The following is a 26,760-nucleotide window of genomic DNA, read 5'->3' as shown; positions in this document are numbered from 1 at the left end:
ACCCATCCATCCATCCATTCACCCATCCATCCATTTACCCATCCATCCATCCATTCACCCATCCATCCATCCATTTACCCATCCACCCATCCATTCACCCATCCATCCATTTACCCATCCATCCATGCATCCGTCCGTCCACCCATCCATCCATTCACCCATCCATCCATCTATGCACATATCTTCATCTGTGTTGTGTGTCTGTGTATCCATATTTCTAAACCTTCATCTGTTCCAGTGTCTGTGTCCATAGACCTGTGTCCACAGGTTTGTCATGTGTGTGTGTCTAGAAGTCTCTGTCCTCATGACCATGTGTCTGTGTCCCTGTGTCCTGGCATAAATGACCATACCTCCCTGTCCCTGAGTCCAAGTGTAGGCCCCTGGGCTCCATAACTGCTTTCATGTACAGTCCCCACCCTCAGGGCTGACAAGGTTCCAGCACCCAGGACCCCAGCCCCACCTATGGGGAGAGACACCCCTTGCTGAGCAGACCCTGTCCTTGCCCTCCTCCCAGGGAGGACCCGTGGCGTGTGGCAAAGATGGTCAAGTCCTACCTGCAGCAGCACAACATCCCACAGCGGGAGGTAGTCGACACCACTGGCCTCAACCAGTCCCACCTGTCCCAACACCTCAACAAGGGCACTCCCATGAAGACGCAGAAGAGGGCTGCCCTGTACACCTGGTATGTCCGCAAGCAGCGAGAGGTGGCGCAGCGTAAGTAATGACTCTACCCTGTGTCTTCCCTGGGAGGGCCCAGGACTCTCCCCTAACTCATAGGTGGGGGCTGGAAGCTTCACCATCCCCATTACATAGACAGGTAGATGGAAAGGAAGTCAGTGGGATTCAACCGGCATTTATTACCTATTCCACACCAGGCATTCTGTGGGACGGGAGTAGGCTTGGTCCTGAACATCCAAAGATGAATGAACTGGGTCCCTGCTTTCTTTTTCTTTTCTTTTTTTTTTTTTTTGAGACAGAGTTTTGCTGTTACTGCCCAGGCTGGAGTTCAGTGGCGCGACCTCAGCTCACTGTGACCTCCTCCTCCCAGGTTCAAGCATGGTGGTGTGCCACAATCTCAGCTACTGGGGAGGCTGAGGTGGGAGGACTGTTTGAGCCCAGGAGTTCGGGTCCAACCTGAACAACATGGCAAGGTTCCTCCTCTAAAAAAGAAAGAAAGGAAATATAGGAAAGGGAGGAAGGGAGGATGGAAGGAAGGAAGGAAGGAAAGAAGGAAGGAAGGAAGGAAGGAAGGAAGGAAGGAAGGAAGGAAGGAAGGAAAAGAAAAGAAAGAAAAAAAGAAAAAGAACGAGAGAAAGAAAGAAAGGCAATACACATTCGGTTTAAAAAAAAGAAGAAAAACAGAGTTTATAAGAAAAATTAGATGCCTTTCCCCTAAAACAGCCACTGGAATTCCCAGACTCTTGTGTATCCTTCCAGAGAGATTTTCTGCACATAGTATCAACAGATATGTTATTTTCTTGCACTTTTTCTGATTAATGGGAACATACTAGACACACTATTTTACACGTTGTGTTTTGTCTCTTGGCAATAAATCCTGTACATCTTTTCATCTCGGCACTGAGAGATTGATGGATCTCATCTTTATAAGGGCTGCTGGCTGTTATTTGTTTAACTGGCCACCTACTGAAGGACTTTTAGGGATTTTGCAATCTGCAAATACAACCAACTGCAGCAAAAAACATCCTTCTTTATATAAGTGTGTGTTCACATGTGACTGTGTCTGTAGGATAAATTCCTAGAAGTGGAATGCTGGAACATAGAGTAGCTGCTTTAAAATCTTGGGTACATATTGGCATAGTTCCTTCCAAAGAAGTTATATCAATTTACGCTTCCACTAACAGTAAAAATCACTGTTGAAAAAAAAAATGTATGCAGGCCGGGTGTGGTGGCTCACACCTGTAATCCCAGCACTTTGGGAGGCTGAGGCGGATGGATCACTTGAGGGCAGGAGTTTGAGACCAGCCTGGCCAACATGGTGAAACCCCGTCTTAACTAAAAATACAAAAATGAGCTGGACATAGTGGCACATGCCTGTAATCCCAGCTACTTGGGAGGCCAAGGCAAGGGAATCCCTTGAACCCAGGAGGCAGAGGTTGCAGTGAGCCAAGATCACGCCACTGCACTCCAGCCTGGGTGATAGAGGGAGGCTCTGTCAAATAAATGCATGTATGTATGTATGTATGCATGCATGCATGTATGTATGTATGCATGCATGCATGCATGCAATAGACAGCTCTAGTCCTTACTCTATAGCTACCCCTTATCCCAATTATTGGGGTGTTCACACTCTACTGTGCTGTAATACACACTTGGAAAAAGAGTACATTTTAATACTATTTTAATTTGTATGAGAAGAAACAATAAAGATTTATTTTGAAAATCTGTTAGAACTAGATTTAGTTTCTGAGAGAAATCGTGTTCTCCTAAAACCATCACTAGATGAAATTTTACAATATTCGATAAAATGCATTAAAAAATTTCTAACAGTTAGAAATGTCATCAAGGACTTCAGCCTAGAGCTGAGAAGAGATGCAAACTGTGGCCCAAATAGCTTTCCCTGGGGGATTTTTAACTTTTAAGGAGAAATTGGAGAATTTGAGATGCAGAGTCAATATATGACTGAAGTATTAGGACTCTTTCAGTAACAGGGGACAGAACCCCAACTCAAATGGATTTAAACAGAAAAGAGAATGTATCAACTGAAGCAATGTGAGGAGTCCAGGGCTGCTTCAGGCATGGCTGGATCAAGGGGCTCAAATGAGGTTCCCACAGCATTTCTTGACTCTTTTCTTTTTTGTTAGCTTCATTCTCAGACAGACTCTCCTCATATAGGCAAAGATGGGTTCTGGAAGCCCTGGGCTGCCGTCCTACCAGCTTAGTAACCTCGGAAGGAAAAGAGCTCTTCTTTTCAGCTACTTTCAGTTGAATGACTCTTTTTATACTTAATAATGTAAACTTTTATTTATTTTATTTTTTGAGATGAGGTCTTTCCATGTTGCCCAGGCTAGTTTTGAACTTCTGGACTCAAGTGATCCCTGCCTCAACCTCTTAAGTAGCTGGAATGGCAGGCACGCACCACTGTGTCTGCTATAACAGAAACTTTTAAATGACGTCTAACATAAAAAGTTCACAAATCCAAAGCATACAGCTCAATGAATTTTCACAAAGTGAACACACCAATACAGATAAAAAATAGAATACTGCCAGCTCCCAGCCTGGTATGGTTGTACCCACCTGTAATCCCAGCACATTTGGGAGGCAAAGGTGGGAGGATCACTTGAGCCCAAGAGTTCAAGACCAGCCTGGGCAACAGAAGGAGACCCCATCTCTACAAACAATAAAACTGAGCCAGGTGTGGTGCACCAGGTGTGTAGTCCTAGCCACTTGTGCCCACTGCTGCTTCTTGGCACTGAGATGGTGAGGGCCCTACTGCTGCTGCTGCTGTGCCCCTGATTCAGAATCTACCTTCCTCTCTTCTCATAAAGTGCTGTCCTAGCACTTGTGTGTCCCAGTCCTTCGGTGGCCTGCTCAGGGATAATCCAGTAGACTAGTTTCCAGTAAAGTGATACCAGCCGATGACGGCTGGCTGGGTCTCTTCCTCTAGCTAACATTTGCATTTTAAGCCTGATTTTCAAGTCTGGAAAGCTGAATATAATTCTGAATCTACTGAGGACATATGGCTAAAGTTTTTGCTCTCCTGCAGGACCCTGGAAAAATATGTAAGCTCTCTGAGCCCCAGCTTCCTCATCTGTAAAATGGGGATAGTAAATGTGCCAAATCAGAACAAAGGCTAATGCTTACCTGCAGTCTTGTATTGAGAAGGACGGTGAGATCATATCTTGGGTTGGTAGGAAAGCATTCAGGGATTGATTAGTGATGTTTGCCTTGAACACAGATTAAGAAAGTGATGGCATGTGTGCTGTGTGTTTGTCATCACTGGATTAGATGATTTCTAAGTTCTAGCTGTAAGCTCCTCTGGTTCAGCACCCTGGCAATGAGAAAAAGTCAAGGGCAAGGTCAGGGGAACAGACCTGGGAAGGTGAGAGTGGCCAGTACCCCACTCATGGCTTTCTGTGCCTGCAGAGTTCACCCATGCAGGGCAGGGAGGGCTGATTGAAGAGCCCACAGGTGATGAGCTACCAACCAAGAAGGGGCGGAGGAACCGTTTCAAGTGGGGCCCAGCATCCCAGCAGATCCTGTTCCAGGCCTATGAGAGGCAGAAGAACCCCAGCAAGGAAGAGCGAGAGACGCTGGTGGAGGAGTGCAATAGGTACAGCAGCGGGTGGGAAACAGTGCTGGTTTGGTCTGGGCTGCGGCAAGGCCAGGAAAGGGGAAGGTGACTCTAGGTCCTGTAAAAGGCTGTCCAGTCGCCAAGAACTCCTGATGTTGGCTTAGCCTGGCCCAGAAAATTGAGAATACTTGAACCTAAACCCATTCCTCGCAGCCCCCTTGCACCCTGGACACCAAGCAACCCCTTCCATGGATGCTCACCTAATTGATTCCCTCTACAATCCTATGGCTCTTTTGCCCACTTTATTAATGGAGATACTGAGGTCAGAGAGACTGTCACTTGCCCAAGGTCACACAGCAGACCTGGCATTGGAACCCAGATCTACCAGCCTCAAACCCTCCAGCAGAGCTCAACTTCTCAGAACACTCCCCCTCATGCCCAGGACAGGGTTCCTCTGAGCCTGGCCTGGAGGCTCATGGGTGGCTATTTCTGCAGGGCAGAATGTATCCAGAGGGGAGTGTCCCCATCACAGGCACAGGGACTGGGCTCCAACCTCGTCACAGAGGTGCGTGTCTACAACTGGTTTGCCAACCGGCGCAAAGAAGAAGCCTTCCGGCACAAGCTGGCCATGGACACATACAGCGGGCCCCCACCAGGGCCAGGCCCGGGACCTGCGCTGCCCGCTCACAGCTCCCCTGGCCTGCCCCCACCTGCCCTCTCCCCCAGTAAGGTCCACGGTGAGTGGTATGTGGGGACAAGGGACACGTGAGAAGGTGGGAGGGTTGGGGAGGACTGTCCCAGTGACAGCAGTCACTTAAACCTCTTACTCTTAGCACTTCAGTTTGGTCCCATTCCATTCACGCCACTCCTTATCACTCTACTTCACTCTGTTCATTCATCCATTCCACTCTATCTCCATTCCATTCACTCTACTCCTTTCCACTCTATTCAATCCATCCACTACTCCATCCACTACAATTAACCCCATTCCATCCACTCCATTCACCTCCACTCCATCCACTATCTTCGACTCCACTCCATCCATTCTACTCCATCCACTCAACTCCACTCCATCCACTCCACTCCATCCTTCCATCCAACTTTATCCCATCCACTACATTCAACTCCACTCCATCCACTCTACTCCTACTACCTTCAACTCTACCCCATCCACTCCACTCCATCCATTCCATCCAACTTCATCCCATCTACTACATGCAATTTCACTCCATCCACTCCACTCCATCCTTCCATCCAACTTCATCCCATCCACTACATTCAATTCCACTCCATCCACTCTACTCCATCTACTACCTTCAACTCTACCCCATCCACTCCACCCCATCCATTCCAGCTAACTTCATCCCATCTACTACATGCAACTCCATTCCATCCACTCCACTCCATCCTTCCACGCAACTTCATCCCATCCACTACATGCAACTCCATTCCATCCACTCCACTCCATCCTTCCACCCAACTTCATCCCATCCACTACATTCAACTCCACTCCATCCACTCTACTCCATCTACTACCTTCAACTCTACCCCATCCACTCCACTCCACCCATTCCAGCCAACTTCATCCCACCTACTACATGCAACTCCACACCGTCCACTCCACTTCATATCATTCCACTCAACTCAACCTAAGTTGATTTGGGTTAATTCAATTCAATTCATTCATTTCAGATTGTATCAATTCAATTCATTTCAATTCAACTAAATTCAGTCAAATTCAGTTCAGTTGTCTTCTACTGAGCACCTACTGCATGTCAGGTATAGCACTAGGCAGTGGGGGGAATGGAGCTAATAAATGCAGTCCCAGCCTTCAAGGAACTGGGAGCAGCTGACGCAGGGCTTGGTAAAAGGTAGAAACACAGGCGGATTTGCTGGCTGCATAAAGGCAGACAGGCAGCTGGCCTAAGCAAACCAATGGAGTTTGAAGTGATGAGGGCTACGGAGGCAGGGGAGGGCAGGGCAGTGGGGTGCTGAGGCAGGACACTGCTTCTCTCTCCAGGTGTGCGCTATGGACAGCCTGCAACCAGTGAGACTGCAGAAGTGCCCTCAAGCAGCGGTGGTCCCTTAGTGACAGTGTCTACACCCCTGCACCAAGTGTCCCCCACAGGCCTGGAGCCCAGCCACAGCCTGTTGAGTACAGAAGCCAAGCTGGTGAGCGTCCCTGCTTGTAAGGAAAACCCAACCTCATCTTTCCTTGGCAGGGAGATTCTGTAGCAGTCCCTAGGGAGGCCCTGTGGGGACCCTGGCCCCCCACTCCCCGACTCAGCTTGGCTTCCCCTCGTAGGTCTCAGCAGCTGGGGGCCCCCTCCCTCCTGTCAGCACCCTGACAGCACTGCACAGCTTGGAGCAGACATCCCCAGGCCTCAACCAGCAGCCCCAGAACCTTATCATGGCCTCACTTCCTGGGGTCATGACCATCGGGCCTGGTGAGCCTGCCTCCCTGGGTCCTACGTTCACCAACACAGGTGCCTCCACCCTGGTCATCGGTAAGCTGGTGGGGATGGGTGGACACCTGGGTGGGAGGCTCATGGGGCAACCACAGAATCCAGGAGCTGGAAGAGCCACTGGGACTCATTCATTCATTCATTCATTCATTCATACAACATGTATTTATCCAGTGCCTACTCTGGACCAGTCACTGTGCTACATCAGTGACACGTGGGTGAACCAGACAGACCAAAATCTCAGCAACTCAAGCAGGGAGGCAGGCACTAAGCAGAATACATCAATTCTGTGACACCTCAGAAGGTGAAGGGTCTATGGGCAAATTACAGCAGGGTAAGGGGGACTGATGTTTTCTTACGGTTTTATGAAGAAAAATTAAGCCCAGAAAGCCCTTATTTGCAGGTACAATTATGCAGAAGCCCAGTACATAAGATAGATAGGGAGCTGCTAGGAGAGGGGAGCAGAGAGCTAACCCCAGGGCCTTTGCACTGCTCTGGGACCCCAGGGCTCCAGGGAACCTCAGTTTGACAACTTTTGAACAAGTCACTGCCTGCCTCTCCCACTAGCCTAGATAAAGAGCTAAAGGCTCAGAGAGGCGGAATGACTTGCCAGAGCCACTTAAATTAGTGGCAGGTCCCAGTGGAGGGCTGTTTCCTGACCACCCTGCCCCCTCCTCCAAACCACGGGCTCTAGGAAGGAGAGGTAGTGCCCTTGGGAGGTCTTGGGCGGGGGTGGGATATAACTGGGGGGCCCAGCTGATTCCCGCCCCTTCCACTCCAGGCCTGGCCTCCACGCAGGCACAGAGTGTGCCAGTCATCAACAGCATGGGCAGCAGCCTGACCACCTTGCAGCCCGTCCAGTTCTCCCAGCCGCTGCACCCCTCCTACCAGCAGCCACTCATGCCACCTGTGCAGAGCCATGTGACCCAGAGCCCCTTCATGGCCACCATGGCTCAGCTGCAGAGCCCCCACGGTGAGCGCCCTGTGCCCCACACAGCGGGAGATGATGATAGAAGTTGGCTGTCAATGGATGCAGGGGAAAGGGGTGCCTGGCAGGCACTGCAGTCTGAGTGTGTCTCCAGGACAAGTGTGTTTCCGTGACTGAGGGTGTCTGCAGGCCACAGTGTGTTCCCATGTGAATGCACGTATCCGTGTGTGTGCACATGACTGCTTGTGTGAGCAGATCCCTAGTGCGCGTCTGGGTGTGTATCAGTTGTGCATGCGTTTGTGTGTGCGTGCCTGTGTTTCTCTGAAACTCTTAGAGCCGTATGAATTTCTAAAATCTATTCAGATTTTAGAAAGGTAATCTGGGGCCAGGCGTTGTGGCTCACGCCTGTAATCCCAGTATTTTGGGAGGCCAAGGTGGGCGGCTCACTTGAGGTCAGTAGTTCAAGACCAGCCTGGCCAACACGGTGAAACCCCATCTCTACTAAAAGTACAAAAATTAGCCAGGTGTGGAGGCACGTGCCTGTAGTCTCAGCTACTTGAGAGGCTGAGGCAGGAGAATCGCTTGAACCTGGGAGGCGGAGGGTGCAGTGAGCTGAGATTGTGCCACCGCACTACACTCCAGCCTGGGCAACAGAGTGAGACTCTGCCAAAAAAAAAAAAAAAAAAAAGAAAGAAAAGAAAGAAAGGTAATGTGGTGGATATGCCAGCTATCACAGAACACTCCCAGCGGGGTTTGAGACAGCCCCCTGTGATCAAAGCACTGCTATTTCTGCAGCCAAAGGTAGGATTTCTACAAGGCAGTTTAAACACTCATAACCTCATATCAGGTTCAGGCTGGGTTTTGCCACCAAATGAGCTCTAGTGCCAATCTTGAGGAAATCTTTTGGTTTCAGACCTTTTTGGAATTTGGGACTGGGTTAAGAGATTTTGGGCATGTATATGTCTGTGTGTACGTGGTTGGGAGTGTGTGTGTTACATTTTTATCTGAGTCACTGTGAGAATATGTGGTTTATGTGCATTTTCCTAGCGTGTGTGTGTCTCTTGTGGGGTCTATGTGTCTCCTGCGGGGTGGGTGGAGGTGCTGTAGGCAAAACATGGGGTTATATTTGGAAAGGTGGCCTGGAGATGGAAGTACTGCTGTCCTCTGCCTTGCTCTTTGACAGGAGCCACCTGAACTTAGTACACAGCACCTGAGTTTAGCACAGTAGCACCTGTGCTTAGTACATAGCACCTGTGTTTAGTATAGTAGCACCTGTGCTTAGTACATAGTGCCTGCATTTAGTACAGTAGCACCTGCGCTTAGTACGTAGCACCTGTGCTTAGTACAGTAGCCCTGCACCCGCACCTCCCGTTCCCTTTCATACCTGCTGTCTCCAGGTGACAAGAGAAGCTGGAGCTGGTTTCTGGCCTCCTCTAGGCTCCCCTGCTTCAATCCCAGCTGAGCAGTTCCCTGTAATGAGGAGAGGGTCTGTTCCTCTATCCGGAGCCCCCACTTTTCAAAGTCAGCCCTGGATCTCCAACTGCTGCGCAGCCTGGCTGTTCAGCAGGCCCCATGCCCCCCTTTCCCCAGTCTTGAGGCCTGGGACTGGGGCTGTCAGGCACGTCTGCCACGTCTGCCCCTCTCTCCCCTGCGGCCAGCCCTCTACAGCCACAAGCCCGAGGTGGCCCAGTACACCCACACGGGCCTGCTCCCGCAGACTATGCTCATCACCGACACCACCAACCTGAGCGCCCTGGCCAGCCTCACGCCCACCAAGCAGGTAAGGTCCAGGCCTGCTGGCCCTCCCTCGGCCTGTGACAGAGCCCCTCACCCCCACGTCCCCCGGGTTCAGGAGGCTGCTCTGCTCCCCCAGGTCTTCACCTCAGACACTGAGGCCTCCAGTGAGTCTGGGCTTCACACACCGGCCTCTCAGGCCACCACCCTCCACGTCCCCAGCCAGGACCCTGCCGGCATCCAGCACCTGCAGCCGGCCCACCGGCTCAGCGCCAGCCCCACGGGTGAGAGGCCCTGGCTCCGCCCCCTCCCTTACTGTCCCTGCCCCCTTCCACGTTGGTCCCACCCCTTTTGTTGCTGTCCGTCACTGTGGGGCTGTGCATGCAGCAGGCCTAGGGCTGCTGCGAGGAAGCACTGGCAGGCATGACGGGGCGGGGGAGGGGGCCTGGGGTTCCCCGCCTTCCCAGACACCGCCTATGTGCCCATGAAGCCCAAGAGGCACAGGCGACCCCAGGAAGACGGGGCCCACCTTACAAGAACATCTCAGGGACTGGATTGAGGAAAAAGATGAAATACTCATTAGAGGCAGTGGAGGGTAATGATAAGGACCAGGTCTGTGAGCCAGAAGCGACTCTTGCACGTGTTTGGTTTGGCTTGGCTCAGGGTTGAACATTCTTTGAATCTATTGCCAACATTTCAAAATCAGGAATTTTCACATAGAAATCCGGATTTCTGGCATCTTTTGGAAAATTGGAAAAATTCATATTCCCATGTAACAGTGCACCAGGCCTCACTGCATCCACTCACATCGGCTCCAATGACCCCTGGCGGTGGGGCGGTCACCTCAGTTTGTAATCCATGATGTCATTGGCAGGAGTGGGCACTTTGGAGTCAGGTGGCTGGGCTTTGCAGCCTGCCTTTTTGCAAGTTGCCCCCTTTCTATAAGGTTCCTGGACCCGGCCCTGGCAGCTGTCATGACAGCCACTGAGGCCATTCTGTGTCTTGGCATTCACCCCAGGAGGCGTGTCCATGATCACCCCCATTTTATGGATGACAAAATGGACACTCAAGGAGGGGAGGGACTTGCCTCATCTCCCACAGCTACCAGATGGCAGGGCCAGGACTCGAACCCAGGTCCAACCTCAAAGCCCATTCTCTTAACCATTGCCATCAGCCAGGGTTCTCCAGGAACACAGAACCAACAGATTTATTTGAAGGACTTGGCTGGTGTCTGCGGGGGGTGGCAGGCCTGAAATCTGTTGCTGGCAACTCTGCGGACTGAATTCTGCAGCCTTGAGGCAGAATTCCTTCTTCTCTGGGAAACCAGTTTTTGCTCTTACGGCCTTCCACTGATGCAGGAGGCCCACCCATATTTTCAGGGTAATCTCCTTTACTCAAAGCCAACTGATTGTGGCGTTAACCACATCTACAAAGCACCTGCATTCACAGCAGCGCCTAGATTAGCGTTAGGCTCAGCCTAGCCAAGCCAACACGTACAACTACCTACCTCGGCATCTCACCGGGGCTTCTCCAGTATTCCCACTAAGAGGTACTGAGGCCACTCCCTGGGCGGCCCCGGACCCTGGCTGGGAGGCTCCCTTTGTTAAGAACCGAGGGTAGAGGTATGACTTTGGGTTCCTGTTATCTGCTGTGATCCAGGAGGTGTGGCCCTGCCTCCCCATCCCGAGTACCCCTAGGGATGGGCAGGTGCAGTGGGTGCCTGGTGGGTGGGCAGCAGCCTTGTTTGCCTCCACAGTGTCCTCCAGCAGCCTGGTGCTGTACCAGAGCTCAGACTCCAGCAACGGCCACAGCCACCTGCTGCCGTCCAACCACAGCGTCATTGAGACCTTCATCTCCACGCAGATGGCCTCTTCCTCCCAGTAACCACAGCATCTGGGCCCTGGGGCCTGTACTGCCTGCTTGGGGGGGTGATGAGGGCAGCAGCCAGCCCTGCCTGGAGGACCTGAGCCTGCCAGGCTCCTGTGGCCCTTCCTGGACAGCTGTGCCTTGCTCCCCACTCTGCTCTGATGCATCAGAAAGGGAGGACTCTGAGGCGCCCCAACCAATGGAGGGCTGCTCGGGTTGCACAGGAGGGGGTCGTGGAGAGCTAAGAGCAAAGCCTGTTCCTGGCAGATGTAGGAGGGACTGTCACTGCTGCATGGGATACAGTCTTCTTACTTGGAACAGAAGGGGGCGGCCTATGACTTGGGCACCCCCAGCCTGGGCCTGTGGAGAGCCCTGGGACCGCTACACCACTCTGGCAGCCACACTTCTCAGGACACAGGCCTGTGTAGCTGTGACCTGCTGAGCTCTGAGAGGCCCCGGATCAGCGTGGCCTTGTTCTGTCACCAATGCACCCACCGGGCCACTCCATCCTGCCCCAACTCCTTCCAGCTAGTAACCCACATGCCATTTGTACTGACCCCATCACCTACTCACACAGGCACTTCCTAGGTGGCTACTCTGTGCCAGGGCCTGGGACTCCAATGCCTGAGCCCAGGGAGGCCAAAGCTAACAGGGAAGGCAGGCAGGGCTCTCCCGGCTTCCCCTGTCCCCAGCGATTCCCTCTCCCAGGCCCCATGACCTCCAGCTTTCCTGTATTTGTTCCCAAGAGCATCACGCCTCTGAGACCAGCCTGGCCTCTTGCCTCTACTGGGAAGGCTGCTTCAGGGCTGGGAAGTCGGCCTTACTCCTGTGGGAGCCTTGCGACAGTGCTAAGTCCAGGTCCCGGTGGGGCAGCTCCTCTGTCTCGAGGGCCCTGCAGACCCTGCCCTTGTTTGGGGCAGGAGTAGCTGAGCTCAGAAGGCAGCAAGGCCCGAGCAGCTGGCCAAGCTGAGGTGCCCAGGAGAAGAGGTGACCCCAGGGCACAGAAGCTACCTGTGTGGACAAGACTAACACTCAGAAGCCTGGGGGCCTGGCTGGCTGAGGGCACTTCGCAGCCACCCTGAGGAGTCTGAGGTCCTGAGCACCGCCAGGAGGGACAAAGGAGCCTGTGAACCCAGGGCAAGCACGGTCCCACATCCCTGGGCCTGCTGCTGAGAACCTGGCCGTCAGTGCACCGCGTCCACCCTGGGATTCAGGAAAAGGCCTGGGGTGACCCGGCACCCCCTACAGCTTGTAGCCAGCTGGGGCGAGTGGCACGTTTATTTAACTTTTAGTAAAGTCAAGGAGAAATGCGGTGGAAATTTCTTGCTTGTACACAAATCATGCAGATGGGGTTTGGGCAGGTAGAGGGAGGCTGGGGCAGGCCAGGGGCCTGCGAAGAGGAGATGGGCTCCAGCACCCACGGTCTCACACCCCACATCTCTGCTTTTCTTGCTCTGCTGAGACTCTAATGACAAAGCCAGATTTCATCTTAACCTCAAGCTTCTACTTTTAAAAAAAATTTTGTTTTGGAGACAGGGTCTCACTGTCACCCAGGCTGGACTGCAGTGGCATTATACAGCTCACTGCAGCCTTGAACTCCTGGACTAAAGGGATCCTCCCACCTCAGCCTCACAAGCAGCTGGGACCACAGGCGCTCACTACCACGCCCAACGAATTTTTGTATTTTTTTTTTTTTTATAGAGATGAGGTTTCGCCATGTTGCCCAGGCTGGTCTGGAACTCGGCTGAAGTGATCCACCTGCCTTGGCCTCCCAAAGTGCTGGGATTACAGGTGTGAGCCACCATGCCTGGCCATGAGCTTCTACTTGTTTTTTTTGTTGTTGTTGTTGTTGTTGTTTTTTGAGATAGGGTCTTGCTCCATTGCCTAGGCTGGAGTGCAGTGGCGCAATCTTGGCTCACTGCAACCTCCACCTCCTGGGTTCAAGCGATTCTCCCGCCTCAGCCTCCTGAGTAGCTGAGATTACGGGCGTGTGTTAACATGCTCAGCTAATTTTTGTATTTTTAGTAGAGATGGGGTCTCGCCATGTTGGCCAGGCTGGTCTCAAATTCCTGGCCTCAACTGATTCACCCTCCTTGGCCTCTCAAAATGCTTGGATTACAGGCATGAGCCACTGCACCCGGCCACACGCTTCTACTTCTTGCAGAATGCCTTTGTCCCATGAAACCTAGTCCATGAGTGCTATGATACTTCCTGAAGTCTTGGGTGGGGTGAATGCACAAATCCTGGGGGTGTAGAGAGGAGGAGGATGTTTACTTAAAATGTCTTAAGGTTCAGCATTGACAGGCAATATCCAAATCACTCTAAGTTTTGTTTTGGGTCCTCTGACAACTGAGTTTCCATAATCTGGTCGGCTCAGAGACACCATCATGTGTGGTATATTCACAAATGCAAAGAAAATTCTAGAAAGCCAGAGGTGAAAAAGCTCTCCTTTTTCAGACAATTCTGTGAAGTCTATGTGGGCTAAGGAGAGAAGAACAAAAGTTTCTTTGGGCCTTGGCCTCTTGGGGATCCCTTCTCTCATTTTCTAAAAACTGTTTCTCACACCAGGCTAAGGAGGTGGTGGGGAAGGTCTCCCTTCCCCTGCCCACCTCAGACAGTTCTAGGGAGATGGAGGTTTCACCACTTGGCCACTAGTCTCAAATAACCAGAAGGTTCCTTTTTTCCTGAGGTCATGAAATGTTCTGGAACCACAGCCCCCGCCGCCAGCCCTCCGTGGGAGCACAGAGGGGCAGGCCTTGATTGGGCTTCTCACCCTACAGCCACTTTTTTGGCCCAACTCTCGAGCAAGCCCTCATCACCATCAGGGTCTCATGGGCAGTCTGGGTTTGCCAGCCCAGTCCTTCAACTTGCAGAGGGAGGTGGAGCTTGGAAATGCCTTGTCCCCGGGGGACACCTTGTCCTTGGAGCTGGCTGAGCCCTGTGCCCACGGCTGAGTTCAGTTTGCAGGTACAGCTGTGGCACTCTTTGCTGGTGGGAATGGAGAGGACTCGCTGGCCTTCTTTGCCTTTTTCTTCTTTTTCTTTTTGGTCCCAAGCGACACCTGGTCCCCGTTGAGCTCGCCTGACTTCTGCTTCTGGACTGTGGCCATGCTGGTGGGGGTGGTGGCGGCTACAGTTGAGTCGACACTGGCCACCTTCTTGGCTTTCTTTTTCAACTTCCTTTTCTTCTTTGCCTCCTTCTCCACCGTGCCAGGGCTGTGGATGGCTGACTCCTGCAGGATGTCGGACGCCGACACAGCTGCCTCCCGGCACCGCCGCCACTCCTCCTCACTGTCTTCACTGCTGCAACGAGAGGGCATCCTTGGTTAGCTGGAGTCAGGACACAGCCCCAGAGCCACCTCTCGCTGTCCTCCCTCGGTCCAGGTCACCAGAAGGCGGCCGCAGAGGGAGGCAGGTAGCAAGTTCAGGCTTGGGAGTGGGGCCAACCTGGCTTCCAATACTGGCTTCTGGGTGTAGCAGCCTTGTGACCTCCTTAAGTGACTTAACCTCTCTGACTGTATCATCTATAAAACGGGGATCTTAACAGAGTCCAGGCCTCCCAGGGATGTCCCAGGAGGCAACTATGATCAAGTGAGGTGTCTGGCCCAAGACGGGTGCTCAAAAGCAGTAAACATCCAAAGCCGCCGCCAAGAGAGCTTTCCCTCCTGCTGAGCTCACGGTTTCTCCAGCTGCCTGACAGGGCCGCTGCCTTGGCCTGGTCCTGACTGGAGTCTGCTTGGCTATTCTGGGCAACCCACCAAGACAGAAGAGGAGAAAAAAGGAGGGGACGCGAGGAGAAGTGTGAGTTCTCACCTGGAGCTGGAGGGCTGTCGCTTTCGGCGGGGTTGGGGAGACTCTTCCTTCTCATGGCCTCCAGGGACAGACGTGAAGAAAAGGCGGAAACCTAAGATTCAAAGGGGCAGAGTCAAACAAAAACAAAACAAAACAAAAAGAAACAGAAAAGAAGTAAAAAATAAAACAAAAAAGAAAAAAATTTTAAAAAGAAAAACAAAGAAAAGATAAAGAGAAACAAAACAGAAACAAATTTTTAAAAGACACAAAAAAAATTTAAAAAAGAAACAATAACAAAAAAACCCAACCAACCAAACAAAAAAAACAAAGGGGCAGAGTTAGCAGCCCCAGATGCAGCCCCTCATCCCAGGTGCCAGGTGCTGAAGCTGCCCCGCCTCTGCCCTCAGGAGCTCCTGGTCCAGAGGCAAAGACCCGGGAATCAGTCGTCTGACTACAAAGTGATTCTGCATCTGCCAAGAGTCATGCTGATGCCTGATGGAGCCAGTGGAGGGTGCGCTGGAGCAGCAGCCAGCAGCCACATCAGCTCAGCAAGCCCTCAGAGGCTTCTGGAAGTCAGCACTTGAGTTCCTGTCCTAAGGCAGCCTTCAAAGTGGCAAATGTGTTGGTACAGGACAGGCGCAGATGGGCGAGGCTGTGGAGGGCAGCAGAAAAGTGCTCCTGCTCAGGGTGACACAGACGAGGCCACCTCAGGCAAATGACTTCGTTTCTCAGGGCCTCAGTCTCCTTGTCTGTACATGGGGTTCAATCATAATACCTGCCTCACCACAGGGGCTGAGCGGATGAAAGAATGGTGCGGTGGCTCATGCCTGTAACCCCAGCACTTTGGGAGTCTGCAGCGGGAGGATAGCTTGAGGCCAGGAGTTTAAGACCAGCCTGGGCAACATGGCAGAACCCTGTCTCTACAAAAAATACAAAAATTAGCCAGGTGTGGTGGTGCACGCCTGTAGTCCCAGCACTTTGGAAGGCCAAGGTGGGCAGATCGCTTGAGGCCAGGAGTTCAAGACCAGCCTGGGCAACATAGTGAGATCCTGTCTCTAAAAAAAATAAATAATTAGCCAGGGGTGGTGGTGTGTGTCTGTGGTCCCAGCTACTCGGGAGGCTGAGGTGGGAGGATTGCTTGGGTCTGGGAGGTTGAGGCTGCATTGAGCTATAATCGCTCCACTGCACTCCAGCCTAGGTGGCAGAGCGAGGCCCTATCTCCAAAAAAAAAAAAAAAGAATATACCTAAACTGTTTCTCCCAGCACCAGACACACATTAGGTGCTTAATAAATGATAGCTTCTATTAAGTATAACCACTCACCATCATCCTCTGAAGCGACTTTCTGCACCTTAGCTTTTGTTGGCTCCTCTGCTGCTTCTGAGATAGTAATGAAGCTACGGGGAGAGGAGATGGTTGATTTAAGATGAGATTTTTGGATAACAACAAAAACAACTAAAAAAAATTCTTTTTGAAATGGAGGGGATGGGGCATGTGATTGTAAATGCAAAAGCGAAAGTGTGCTGGCCTAGTAAGAGGGCTGATGGTCTGGTTATAACATGCTGACCAGCCTCTGCCACGCCAACTGCAGTGCTTCATTTCTTTAAAGCCCACTTTACTCCAGTAAGTGTTGAAGAAGTTTTAAAGACATAGTAAAACAAAATGAGGCCGGGCATGGTGGCTCACACCTGTAATCCTAGCACTTTGGGAGGCCGAGGCGGGCAGATCATGAGGCCAGATCGAGACCATCCTGGCTAAAAAGGTAAAACCCCATCTCTACTAAAAATACAAAAAATTAGCCGGGCGTGGTGGCGGGTGCCTGTAGTCCCAGCTACTCGGGAGGCTGAGGCAGGAGAATGGCGTGAACCCAGGAGGTGGAACTTGCAGTGAGCTGAGATTGCGCCACTGCACTCCAGCCTGGGTGACAGAGCGAGACTCCATCTCCAAAAAAAAAAAAAGAATTTAACAAAATGAATGCAATTTCAAAAGGGCAAAGAGATATAAGGCCAAGAGGAACAGAAAGACCTAGAATTATGGTCAGGAAGTCTATACACTTGTTAGAGAGAGGGCATACATTTTGCTCTGAGCTTCCTAGCAGCAAGCATGAAAAGGGAAATATGATCAATCTAGAAAACTGGTTCAGAGGACAGCTTCTGGAGCAGGGCAGACCTGTTTAAAAAAATTTTTTTTTTGGGCCGGGCACGGTGGCTCACGCTTGTAATCCCAGCACTTTGGGAGGCCGAGGCGGGCGGATCACGAGGTCAGGAGATCAAGACCAAGGTGAAACCCCGTCTCTACTAAAAAAAATACAAAAAAAAAAAAAAATTAGCCGGGCGTGGTGGCGGGCGCCTGTAGTCCCAGCTACTCGGAGAGGCTGAGCCAGAAGAATGGCATGAACCCGGGAGGCGGAGCTTGCAGTGAGCCGAGATTGCGCCACTGCACTCCAGCCTGGGCGACAGAGCGAGACTCCGTCTCAAGAAAAAAAAAAAAAAAAAAAAAAATTTTTAATTAAAAGAAATGGGAGATAATTGTAGACATGCAGTAGCAACAAATAATGCAGGGGTTCCATAGACCATCCATTTTCTCTCAATGGTAATGCTGTGCCTCACTATAGTACAATATCATAACTAGGAAACAGAAATTGATCCAATTCATGGACCTCATTCAGACTTCAGAGACCTGGGTTTTGAATCCTGGTTTTGTCACTTATTAGCTAGGTCCCTTAAGCGAATGACTTTATCTCTCTGAGCCTCTGTTATCCACCTGTCAGTGGGAACGATGAAGGTCCCTACCTCTTAAGGTTGTCACAAGGATTGAAGGGGAAAATGGATATCAAGCACTTGTGGCACACGGCCTGGCCACAAGTAGCTGCTCAGTAAATGGTAGCTATGATGATGATGCAGATGATGACTGTCATCAAGAAAAGCTTCGGCCTTCACAGGATCTCTAACAGAAAAATAAACCACATTTCTCTAGAGGCACAGGCTAGGAAGCAAGTGTCTGGTGAGTGCAGATGCAGATGCCGCTGTGCATGGCAGAGAACAAGGCTCTCAGCAATGCCCTTGAGGCAGACGCAGCAATGCCCTGGGTGCTTTCCCTAACCTCCCTTCCTATATGCCAAAGGCGCCCCCCAAGCCCTGTTCAGGAAAAGCAACCCGGGGAGAGGGAGTAGAGATGATGCCACCCAGGCACCTGTTCTTGACCCCACACAGTGGTTCAATGGTGGCCACCAGGGGCATTTGGCAATGTCTGGAGACATTTTTGGATGTCACAACTGGTGGGGTGAGTGCTACTATCATCTAGTAGGTAGAGGCCAGGGATGTTGGTAAACATCCTATAATGGGAGGAAGGATAGACCCCCACGACAAATGCTAGTCAAAGATGTCAACAGCGCCAAGGTTGAGAGACACTGACCTAACGCTAGGGACCAAATGCAGTATCATTTATATTTCTTTGTTTTTGAGATAGGGGTCTCACTCTGTCACCCAGGCTGGAGTGCAGTGGTACAATCTCAGCTCACTGCAACCTCTGCATCCTGGGTTCAAACGATTCTCCTACCTCAGCCTCCCAAGTAGCTGGGATAACAGGTGCACGCCACCATGCCCAGCTAATTTTTGCATTTTTGGTAGAGATGGGGTCTCACCATGTTGGCCAGGCTGGTCTCGAACTCCTGTCCTCAAATGATCCACCCGCTTCAGCCTCCCAAAGTGCTGGGATCAGAGGCATGAGCCACCACGCCTGGCCTAAGGTATCATTTAGATTTCTTTGGAGAAACATGAAAACGCTGCAGGGAATATTCTAACCATGGCTGACTGGCATTTCTACTGCAGAAACATCTCTGTGGCTCAGTGCGATGCCAAGGAGGCCCTGTTCAGCCTGAAGCCAGAGAGTCACAAAGGAAAACTGCTCCCACAGGCTGAAATGCAGCTGCCTTCCTAAACACCTCCTCTACATTCTCCAATTGACGGGAACCCTGTGGGGTTCAGGCTGCGGGGCTCTGGCCCATCATTCTGTCTCAGGAGAATAGCTGGTTCACACCTTGGGAAGGCTCATTTGTCCTTTTTGATATCTACTTCGACTGGAATGACAATGGCCCCAAATCCTGCCTCATCTCCCTTTCAAAACCCTGCCAGGGCTCTGCCAGTCAGGAACAGATCTAGACCAGTGTATCCCCAGACCTGTTCCACAGGTTGTTGACTGGTCTTCCATGAAACAAAGGCACTGTGGCCAAACAAGTTTGGAAAACGCTGGGCTAAACAGTTACACAGGTCTCTTCACTACAGGAATTCTCAGAGCCTTGAATATCCTACTATGGCTTGCAGTCTGCAAGGACATGTGGAGGTACATAGATTGCAGTGTTTCTCACACTTCTTTGCTGTTGGACATCCTTTTTTCTAGAGCCACGCTTTGGGCTAGTGCTAGAATCCAAATGTTTGTGTCCTATCCAAATTCTTATGGTGAAATCCTCACCCCAGCTGGGCATGGTGGCTTACACCTGCAATCCCAGCACTCTGGGAGGCCGAGCCAGGTGGATCACTTGAAGTCAGGAGTTTGAGACCAGCCTGGCCAACATAATGAAAACCCATTTCTACTGAAAATACAAAAAATACAAAAAATTAGCCAAGCATGGTGGGTGCGCACCTGTAACCCCAGCTACTCAGGAGGCTGAGGCATGAAAATCGCTTGAACCCAGGAAGTGGAGGTTGCTGTGAGCCGAGATCGCGCCACTGTGCTCCCGAGGGAGACTCTGTCTCCAAAAAAAGAAAAGAGAAAGAGAAATCCTCAACCCAAGGTATTAGGATTAGGAGATGGGGGCCTTTGAGAGGTGATTAGGTCGTGAGGGTGCAGCCTTCATGAATGAAATTGGTGCTCCTATAAAAAGGTCTGAGAGAGAGCCCTCGCCCATTCCACTACGTGAGGACGCAGTAGGAAGGCACCATCTGCACTGGGAAGAGGGCTCTCCCCAGACACTGAATCTGCTGGTGCCTTGATCTTGGACTTCTCAGCCTCCAAAATGCGAGAAACCCATTTATTTTCTTTATAAGCTACCCAGTTTATGTTATTTTGTTATAGCAGCCCATATAGACTCAGACAGGTTGTATTCCTTGACACCTACTTTAGGAATGCCAATCTGAATCCTTACCGACTGGGTTATCAACCAGTGCTGAGAATGTAAGACAGAGACCTGGCACAGTGTCTAGCACACAGAAGGCACCCAAGAAATAGGAACACGGTCCTTCCTTGCCCTCTTGTGGCGGGAATGAGCTTCTCGATGTTCCTCTCTTACTCTCATGGTTGCAGGACAATGCAGGGGTTAAGAACCTGGCACAGTGGCTCACGCTTGTAATCCCAGCACTTTGGGAGGCCAAGGCAGGAGGATCACTCGAGGTGAGGAGTTCGAGATCAGCCTGGTCAACGTGGTGAAACCCCGTCTCTACTAAAAATACAAAAATTAGCCTGGTGTGGTGGCGGGTGCCCGTAATCCCAGCTACTTGGGAGGCTGAGGCAGGAGAATCGCTTGAACCCAGGAGGTGAAGGCTGCAGTGAGCCAAGATTGTGCCACTGCACTCCAGCCTGGGCGACAGAGCGAGACTCTGTCTCAAAAAACAAAACAAAACAAAAAAATGTGGGCTTGAAGTCTGACGCACTTGGGTTTGAGGCCCAATTCTGTTCTCTCCCGGGTTCTGAATCCTGGCTTTGTCACTTAGTAGCGGCATCCCCTGGGCAAATGACTTTGCCTCTCTGAGCCTCAGTTACCCATCTGTACAGTGGGAATGATAACAATCCCTACCTCTCAGGGTCATCAGAAGGATTAAATGAGGAAATGGACATCAAGCACTTAGCACAGAGCCTGGCCACAAACAGTTGCTCAGTAAATGGTAGCTACGACGATGATGTGACTTCAAGCAAACATGTCTCCTTGCTGACAGCCTGTTTCCTCACCTGGAGAATAAAGGTAACAACGGGACCCACATGATAATGTTGTTTATGAATGCAGGGAGATGACATATGCCAGGTGCCTGCCACTGTGCCAGCATGGACACCGTGAGCTCCCAGCCAATGTGAGCCATTACTGTTCATATTAACAAGGGCAGGAGAGGAGAAACTCCACCTTTGTTTACCTGTCCAGCAGGGCTCCCAGCTTCTTGGCTACGTGGGCTCGGAATTCAGGGGTGGTCTGAAGCTCGTTGCCATCTTGTTCATGCTCATCCACCTTATGCCTACGACACACACAAAGAGACCTCACTTTCTGTCCGCTCAGAAGCTGTCCCCATGAGTGCAGGGACCATGTGTGTCTTGTTCACCTGGAAATGCCAGGTGTGTAGCCTAGCATCTGGCATACGCAGGGGATCCGTATTTGTTGAATGAATAAGTGAAACTTGAACCCAAAGTGCATAGTACCTGAGGCTTGCTTGGGAGGTTGACAACTGGTTATTTGCAGCACCTGTGGAAAAAAGAAAATTAGGGCATTTATAGAGGAAACGATGACAGCAACAACAAATGCGTGCCAGGCACTATTTTCAGCAGCTTAAAATACATATAACTCATATATACATACATATGTAACTCATATATATTATGTTTATATATAACTTAAAATAGTTATATACCCATAACTTAAAAGTTACAGATATAATTTAGTTATATATGTATTAATATAGTTACATATTTTATGTAAGTACATGTTATATATATATATAACTTAGTTATATAACTTAAAATAGTTCTATATATATAACTTAGTTATATATACATAAAACTTAAAATAGTTATATATGTAACTTAAAATATATATAACACATATAACTCAGTGAATCTTCCCAACAACCCGATTGGAGGGGGTTACAATTATCACATTTTGCAGAAGAAACGTCAAAGAGATGTAAAATAACTTGGCCAGAGTCAAATACCTAATAAGTGACAGGGCTGGGCTGAGCCCCCTCTTAACCACCACGCTGTGCTGAACAGGCAGGTCTAAGTGTGATTTGACTGCACAGTGTAATGCCTGCCTGGCTGTGTGCTAAGTGCCGTGGAAGAGAGAGAAGATGGCTCTTTTGCGGATCACATTTTTCAAGCCAAAACAGTGGGGATACCTGGCCTTTTGGTCATTCCCTCAAACCAGATACTGAATGCCTTTTATTAACCAGGTGTTGTCATTGCTGAGCAACTTACTGGACTATCACCCTCTGCAGGAGCTTACATTCTAGTTGGTGGAGAGAGATGATAAACACACATACCTAAACAAAATGTAAAGTTGGATAATGGTAAGTGTATGGAAAAAAACAGAAACAAAGTAGGCGAGAGAGGTGGGGAGTGTTAGGCTGGGGATTGTCATATAAAGGTGGGCAGAGAGGGCTTCATTGATAAGGCAACATTTGAACAGAAATTTGAGAGAGGAGAGTGAACCAAGTGGACAGGCGGGACACAGCCTTCCAGGCAGAGGGCAAGCATCTGCAAAGGCCCTGAGACTGGAGCCTGCCTTGTGTGTTTAGAACCAGCAAGGAGGTCAGTGTGACCAGAGCCCAGCCAGTAAACCGGGAGCAGCAGAGATGGAGAACTCAGAGGGGCCAGATCATGAAGGGCCCTGACGTGGGCCAATGGGAGGACCTGGACTTTGAGGAGGAGGAGCTCTGGAACTGAGCAGAGGAAGGACATAAACTGATCTGGGTTTTGACAGAACATCTTTGCCTGCTGTGCAGCGTGAGACTGTTGGGGCAAAGGCAGGAACACGGAGACTGCTGCAGTAATTGATGTGGTGAGAAGTGGCTGGACTCCAGATAGATGCACTTTTAAGATGAAGTCAAGGCCGGGTGCAGTGGCTCACGCCTGTAATCCCAGCACTTTGGGAGGCTGAGACAAGTGGATCACGAGGTCAAGAGATCAAGACCACCCTGGTCAACATGGTGAAACCCTGTCTCTACTAAAAAATACAAAAATTAGCTGGGTGTGGTGGCGCACACCTGTAGTCCCAGCTACTTGAGAAGCTGAGGCAGAAAAATCGCTTGAACTTGGGAGGCAGAGGTTGCAGTGAGCCAAGATCACGCCACTGCACTCCAGCCTGGTGACAGAGTGAGACTCCATCTAAAAAAAAAAAAAAGATGGGGTCATTAGGATTCACTGATGGACTGACTACAGGGTGTGAGAAATGGGTGAAAGTTAGCTCTGAGGTTGCTGACTTAACTAACAAGACAAAACGTGCTTGTATATGTAAGGGGCCAACTGAACAAAGTGGACACTTGGTAGCTCCGGGCCCAGTGAAGGGCCATGGTGTATGAAACAGCTCCATGGGGGCACTGCTGTGTGTATGTCATCACCCATACACATTGCATCTGTGTCCTAGTACCTTGCCGTCTATGTCACTGTACTCCGGAGCACAACACAGAATGCTAAACACACCCCATGCTCCTGGAGGTGGGTAATGTGGGGGCCTGGATGGACAGTCTTTAAAGACCTGGTCTTTCGTCTTCAGCACATCATCACTCGGAAGAAGAGCATCTCTTCCATCATGACTGCAGTGTGATGCAGGTGAGGTACCGCCAGGGGACGGAACCAGTATCACAGAGGAAGACAGTTCAGCTGAGTCCTGGCTCTGCCACCAAGCTGTGTGATGCTAGGCAGTCATTTGATCTCCCTGAGCCTTTGTTTTTCTCATCTATAAAATGAGAATACGATTACCAACCTTCTGGAGTCAGTTTTGTGGACACTGTTTCCATACCCATCCCCTTCCTGGATTTGTAAGCTACTTGAATACGTGGTCTGCCTCTTTTTATCTTTGTATCCCCAGATCCTGCCATAGTATCTTGGTTTGAATTAATTGTCAGAAAAAACAAATCAAAGTATATGCTACCTAAAATTAAAGTGGTTTGAGTGACCATTTCATCACTGGATTTAAGAACTGTCTCTAGAGGTTACATAAATAAAACAGTGACCTATATTTCCACATAGTCATGGACCAAAGGGTGGGAGTTTTGACCACGATAGACACTTGTCCATGGCAGAGTGGCACAGCAGCAATGAAGAGCATGGACTTGGAGTCAGGTAGGCCTGGATTTACGCCTGGTTCTGCCACTCACAAATTGGACAACCTCGGCCAAGTTATTTCACCATTATGAGCACCAGTTTTCTGTAAAATGGGGCTAATACACCCTTTTGTGGCATTGCTGGGAAGATTAAAACAGACAACAAATACAAAGCGTTTAGAACAGGGGCAAAAAGTAAATTCTCAACTCCTGGTAACTATTACTAGATGCACCCAAGAATGTAATCTAGGCTGGGTGTGGTGGCTTATGCCTGTAATCCCAGCACTTTGGGAGGCCAAGGTGGGTGGATCACCTGAGGTCATAAGTTCGAGACCAGCCTGGCCAACATGGTGAAACCCTGTCTCTAATAAAAATACAAAAAAAAAATTAGCTGGGCCTGGTGGTGGGTGCCTATAATCCCAGCTACTTAGGAGGCTGAGGCAGGAGAATTGCTTGAGCCTGCGAGGCGGAGGTTGCAGGGAGCCAAGATCGCACCATTGCACGGAGCCAAGATCGCACCATTGCACTCCAGCCTTGGTAACAGAGCGAGACTCTGTCTCACAGAGAAAAAAAAGACCAGGCGCGGTGGCTCACACCTGTAATCCCAGCACTTTGGAAGGCCGAGGTGGGTGGATTGCCTGAGGTCTGGAGTTCGAGACCAGCCTGGCCAACACGGTGAAACCCTGTCTGTACTAAAAACGCAAAAAATTAGCTGGGCGTGGTAGCAGGCGCCTGTAATCCCAGCTACTAGGGAGGCTGAGGCAGGAGAGTCACTTGAACCCAGGAGGCAGAGGTTGCAGTGAGCTGAGATCGCGCCATTGCACTGCAGCCTGGGCAACAAGAGTGAAACTCCATCTCAAAAAAAAAAAAAAAAATGCAAAACAAACAAACAGACAAACAAAAAAAACTAGAAGCTGGGCACAGTGGCTCACACCTGTAATCTCAGCACTTTGAAGGTCGAGAAGGGAGGATCACTTGAGCCCAGGAGTTCGAGACCAGCCTGGGCAACATGGCAAAACCCTATCTCTACAAAAAATACAAAAAGTAGCTGGGACTATACATCTGTAGTCTCAGCTACTTGGGAAGCTGAGGTGGGAGGATCATCTGAGTAGGGGGAGGTCGAGGTTGCAGTGAGCCATGATTGTGTCAGCCTCGGTAACAGATTGAGACCTAGTCTTGAAAAAAAAAAGAGCAAGAATTAGGCAGGAGGAGGAAAGCAGTCCATGTGGAAAGACCAACCACATATTTGCCACCATGTATTGGGCCTTTAAGATGTGCCAAGCACTGTAGATTGCATTATCTCAGTTACTTCTCAACCTTATGGGGTGGGTACTATCACTACCCGCACTGTACAGATGAGGAAATTTAGGTACAGTGAGATTCAAGTACTTTGCTCAAGTTCCCACTGCTAATGAGTGAGATGGAAAGGCAGATCTGTATATAGAACTTGCAGAGAAAACTGTGGTTATGGTACTAGGGGGTGAGGAGGGCAGACTATGGTCTGGAAGCTACCTACAGGAAGTGCAGTATGGCAGGAGGGAAGGAAGGGAGAGGAAGGCAATGGATCACCAAAGGGCTTGTAAGTCCTTTTAAACAAATCCAGCGGTTCTTAACCTTGCTTTGCCATAGCCTTCTCTAACAGCCTGGTGAAGCCTGGTTCTCTTCTCAGAGTAATGTTTTAAATGCATGAAATGCAACATATAGGATTACAAAGAAAACCAGTGATACTGAAATTTAATTATCATGATAATAAACAACCAAACTTGTGATGTATGTGCTTCTTACATCTTAGATCTAGAGACAGGTCTAAAAATTAGAGTGGCACATTTTAAATCAGGGATGAGTATAAATGACTGTTTTCCCAATATCTTATTATCAATAAAATGACATATTGATATCTGTATCTGCAAAGATTGTAATGAGATACGAAAATCTGTGACTTCTGTTGGGATAAAGTAACGGTATTGCCAAAACTACTGTGGCTTAGTGCTTGCATGACGGAAAGAGATGCTAAAGTTCAGTCAGAGATGAATAGAAAGCAAAGATGCAACATTTTTTCATTCCAAATTCAAGAACCCTTGGGTTCTATCCATGATTAGGCCCCTTGATGTTGCAGGGTTCTGTATTTATTCCCAGGGGACTAGGGAGTCATGGTCAGAGTGACGTGCTGGGCACTGCTCTTGGCAACAACCTCCAGGATGGGAGAATGCGTTGGAGGTAGGGAAACGCTGGGTGCGAGAATATCGGGAGGGGGCTGTTGCAGTTATCTCGAAGAGTCGGCGGCCTTCCCAGTGTGGGGCAGTGAGGATAGACCCAAGGAAGCAGAATCAAAAGACATTTGGGTACCTCAGTTTCCCCAACTGGGATAATGAAATACCCTCCCTACTGCACCTGCCCATGCTTTCAATCTGCACTACACCCAGTTCCTGGAGCTCTCTCGGGGAAGGAAGTCCAGTCCCAGTGACTCTCTCCTCAACATCCATCCTCTCAGGCTCCAGGGGAAGATCCCACGCCCCTCAGCCACTCTCCCCAAACATAGTACCCTACCGGCTCCTGGCTTCACTGCCACGTACGGGCGTTGCTCCAAGCCCCAGGCCGGCATTGCCGCCTCGCGGCACCGCTCCAGCTCCTCCGCATCGCTACTGCTGTTACTGCTTTCCGAATCGCTCACAGTGCCAGTGGGCGCCGCCATCTTGAACCACCGC

General features: G+C 50.3%; 2 protein-coding genes and 1 long non-coding RNA gene across 8 annotated transcripts in view; 1 reads left to right on the top strand and 2 right to left on the bottom strand.

Moving 5' to 3' along the window:
- Positions 1-9,111, bottom strand: part of LOC131380719 (uncharacterized) — an 18,906-nt gene extending 9,795 nt beyond the window's left edge. The window contains exons 1-3 of one of the 2 annotated variants that reach the window (XR_009208833.1): positions 9,030-9,111; positions 3,823-4,009; positions 1,058-1,160 (exon numbers count right to left, since the gene is read on the bottom strand). This is a non-coding gene — a long non-coding RNA (uncharacterized LOC131380719). Of the gene's footprint in view, positions 1-1,057; positions 1,161-3,822; positions 4,010-9,029 lie in introns of those variants that run through there. The other variant, XR_009208834.1, reaches the window with a different exon arrangement.
- HNF1A (HNF1 homeobox A) overlaps positions 1-12,564 on the top strand; it is a 24,498-nt gene extending 11,934 nt beyond the window's left edge. Inside the window, exons 2-10 of one of the 3 annotated variants that reach the window (XM_032168500.1) lie at positions 515-714; positions 4,105-4,291; positions 4,748-4,989; positions 6,273-6,424; positions 6,558-6,759; positions 7,499-7,690; positions 9,304-9,425; positions 9,519-9,663; positions 11,136-12,564. In XM_032168500.1, coding sequence (XP_032024391.1) covers positions 515-714; positions 4,105-4,291; positions 4,748-4,989; positions 6,273-6,424; positions 6,558-6,759; positions 7,499-7,690; positions 9,304-9,425; positions 9,519-9,663; positions 11,136-11,263 — 1,570 coding nt within the window. In that variant the 3' untranslated portion in view covers positions 11,264-12,564. Of the gene's footprint in view, positions 1-514; positions 715-4,104; positions 4,292-4,747; positions 4,990-6,272; positions 6,425-6,557; positions 6,760-7,498; positions 7,691-9,303; positions 9,426-9,497; positions 9,664-11,135 lie in introns of all 3 variants that reach the window. The other 2 variants (XM_032168499.1, XM_058424749.1) reach the window with 2 other exon arrangements.
- On the bottom strand, positions 12,506-26,760 carry CUNH12orf43 (chromosome unknown C12orf43 homolog). Of its 3 annotated transcripts, XM_058424754.1 has the most exons (7): positions 26,603-26,680; positions 22,997-23,117; positions 21,438-21,480; positions 21,158-21,256; positions 16,359-16,432; positions 15,058-15,148; positions 12,506-14,547 (listed from the first exon to the last, which is right to left on the bottom strand). In XM_058424754.1, the coding sequence occupies exons 2-7, from the start codon at positions 23,115-23,117 to the stop codon at positions 14,202-14,204; spliced, it is 774 nt and encodes a 257-aa protein (XP_058280737.1). In that variant the 5' UTR covers positions 26,603-26,680; the 3' UTR covers positions 12,506-14,201. The 3 variants fall into 3 exon arrangements, with proteins under 3 accessions (XP_058280737.1, XP_032024392.1, XP_032024393.1); XM_032168501.2 differs by lacking the exon at positions 22,997-23,117 and having other exon boundaries at positions 26,603-26,760; XM_032168502.2 differs by lacking the exon at positions 22,997-23,117 and having other exon boundaries at positions 12,506-14,544; positions 26,603-26,760.

The sequence above is a fragment of the Hylobates moloch genome, unplaced genomic scaffold (assembly GCF_009828535.3).
Source record: "Hylobates moloch isolate HMO894 unplaced genomic scaffold, HMol_V3 SCAFFOLD_12, whole genome shotgun sequence".
NCBI lineage: Eukaryota > Metazoa > Chordata > Mammalia > Primates > Hylobatidae > Hylobates > Hylobates moloch.
Note: the sequence above shows the minus strand (reverse complement) of the source record. Positions and strands in the feature narration are given on the sequence as shown.

Coding starts and splice junctions, on each gene's coding strand:
- CUNH12orf43 (XM_032168501.2), bottom strand. CDS start 26,747: ATGGCGGCGCCCACTGGCACTGTGAGCGATTCGGAAAGCAGTAACAGC. Junction 21,481..26,602: donor GGCAGTGAAGCCAGGAGCCG/GTAGGGTACTAT, acceptor TTTTTTCCACAG/GTGCTGCAAATAACCAGTTG. Junction 21,257..21,437: donor ACCTCCCAAGCAAGCCTCAG/GTACTATGCACT, acceptor TGTGTGTCGTAG/GCATAAGGTGGATGAGCATG.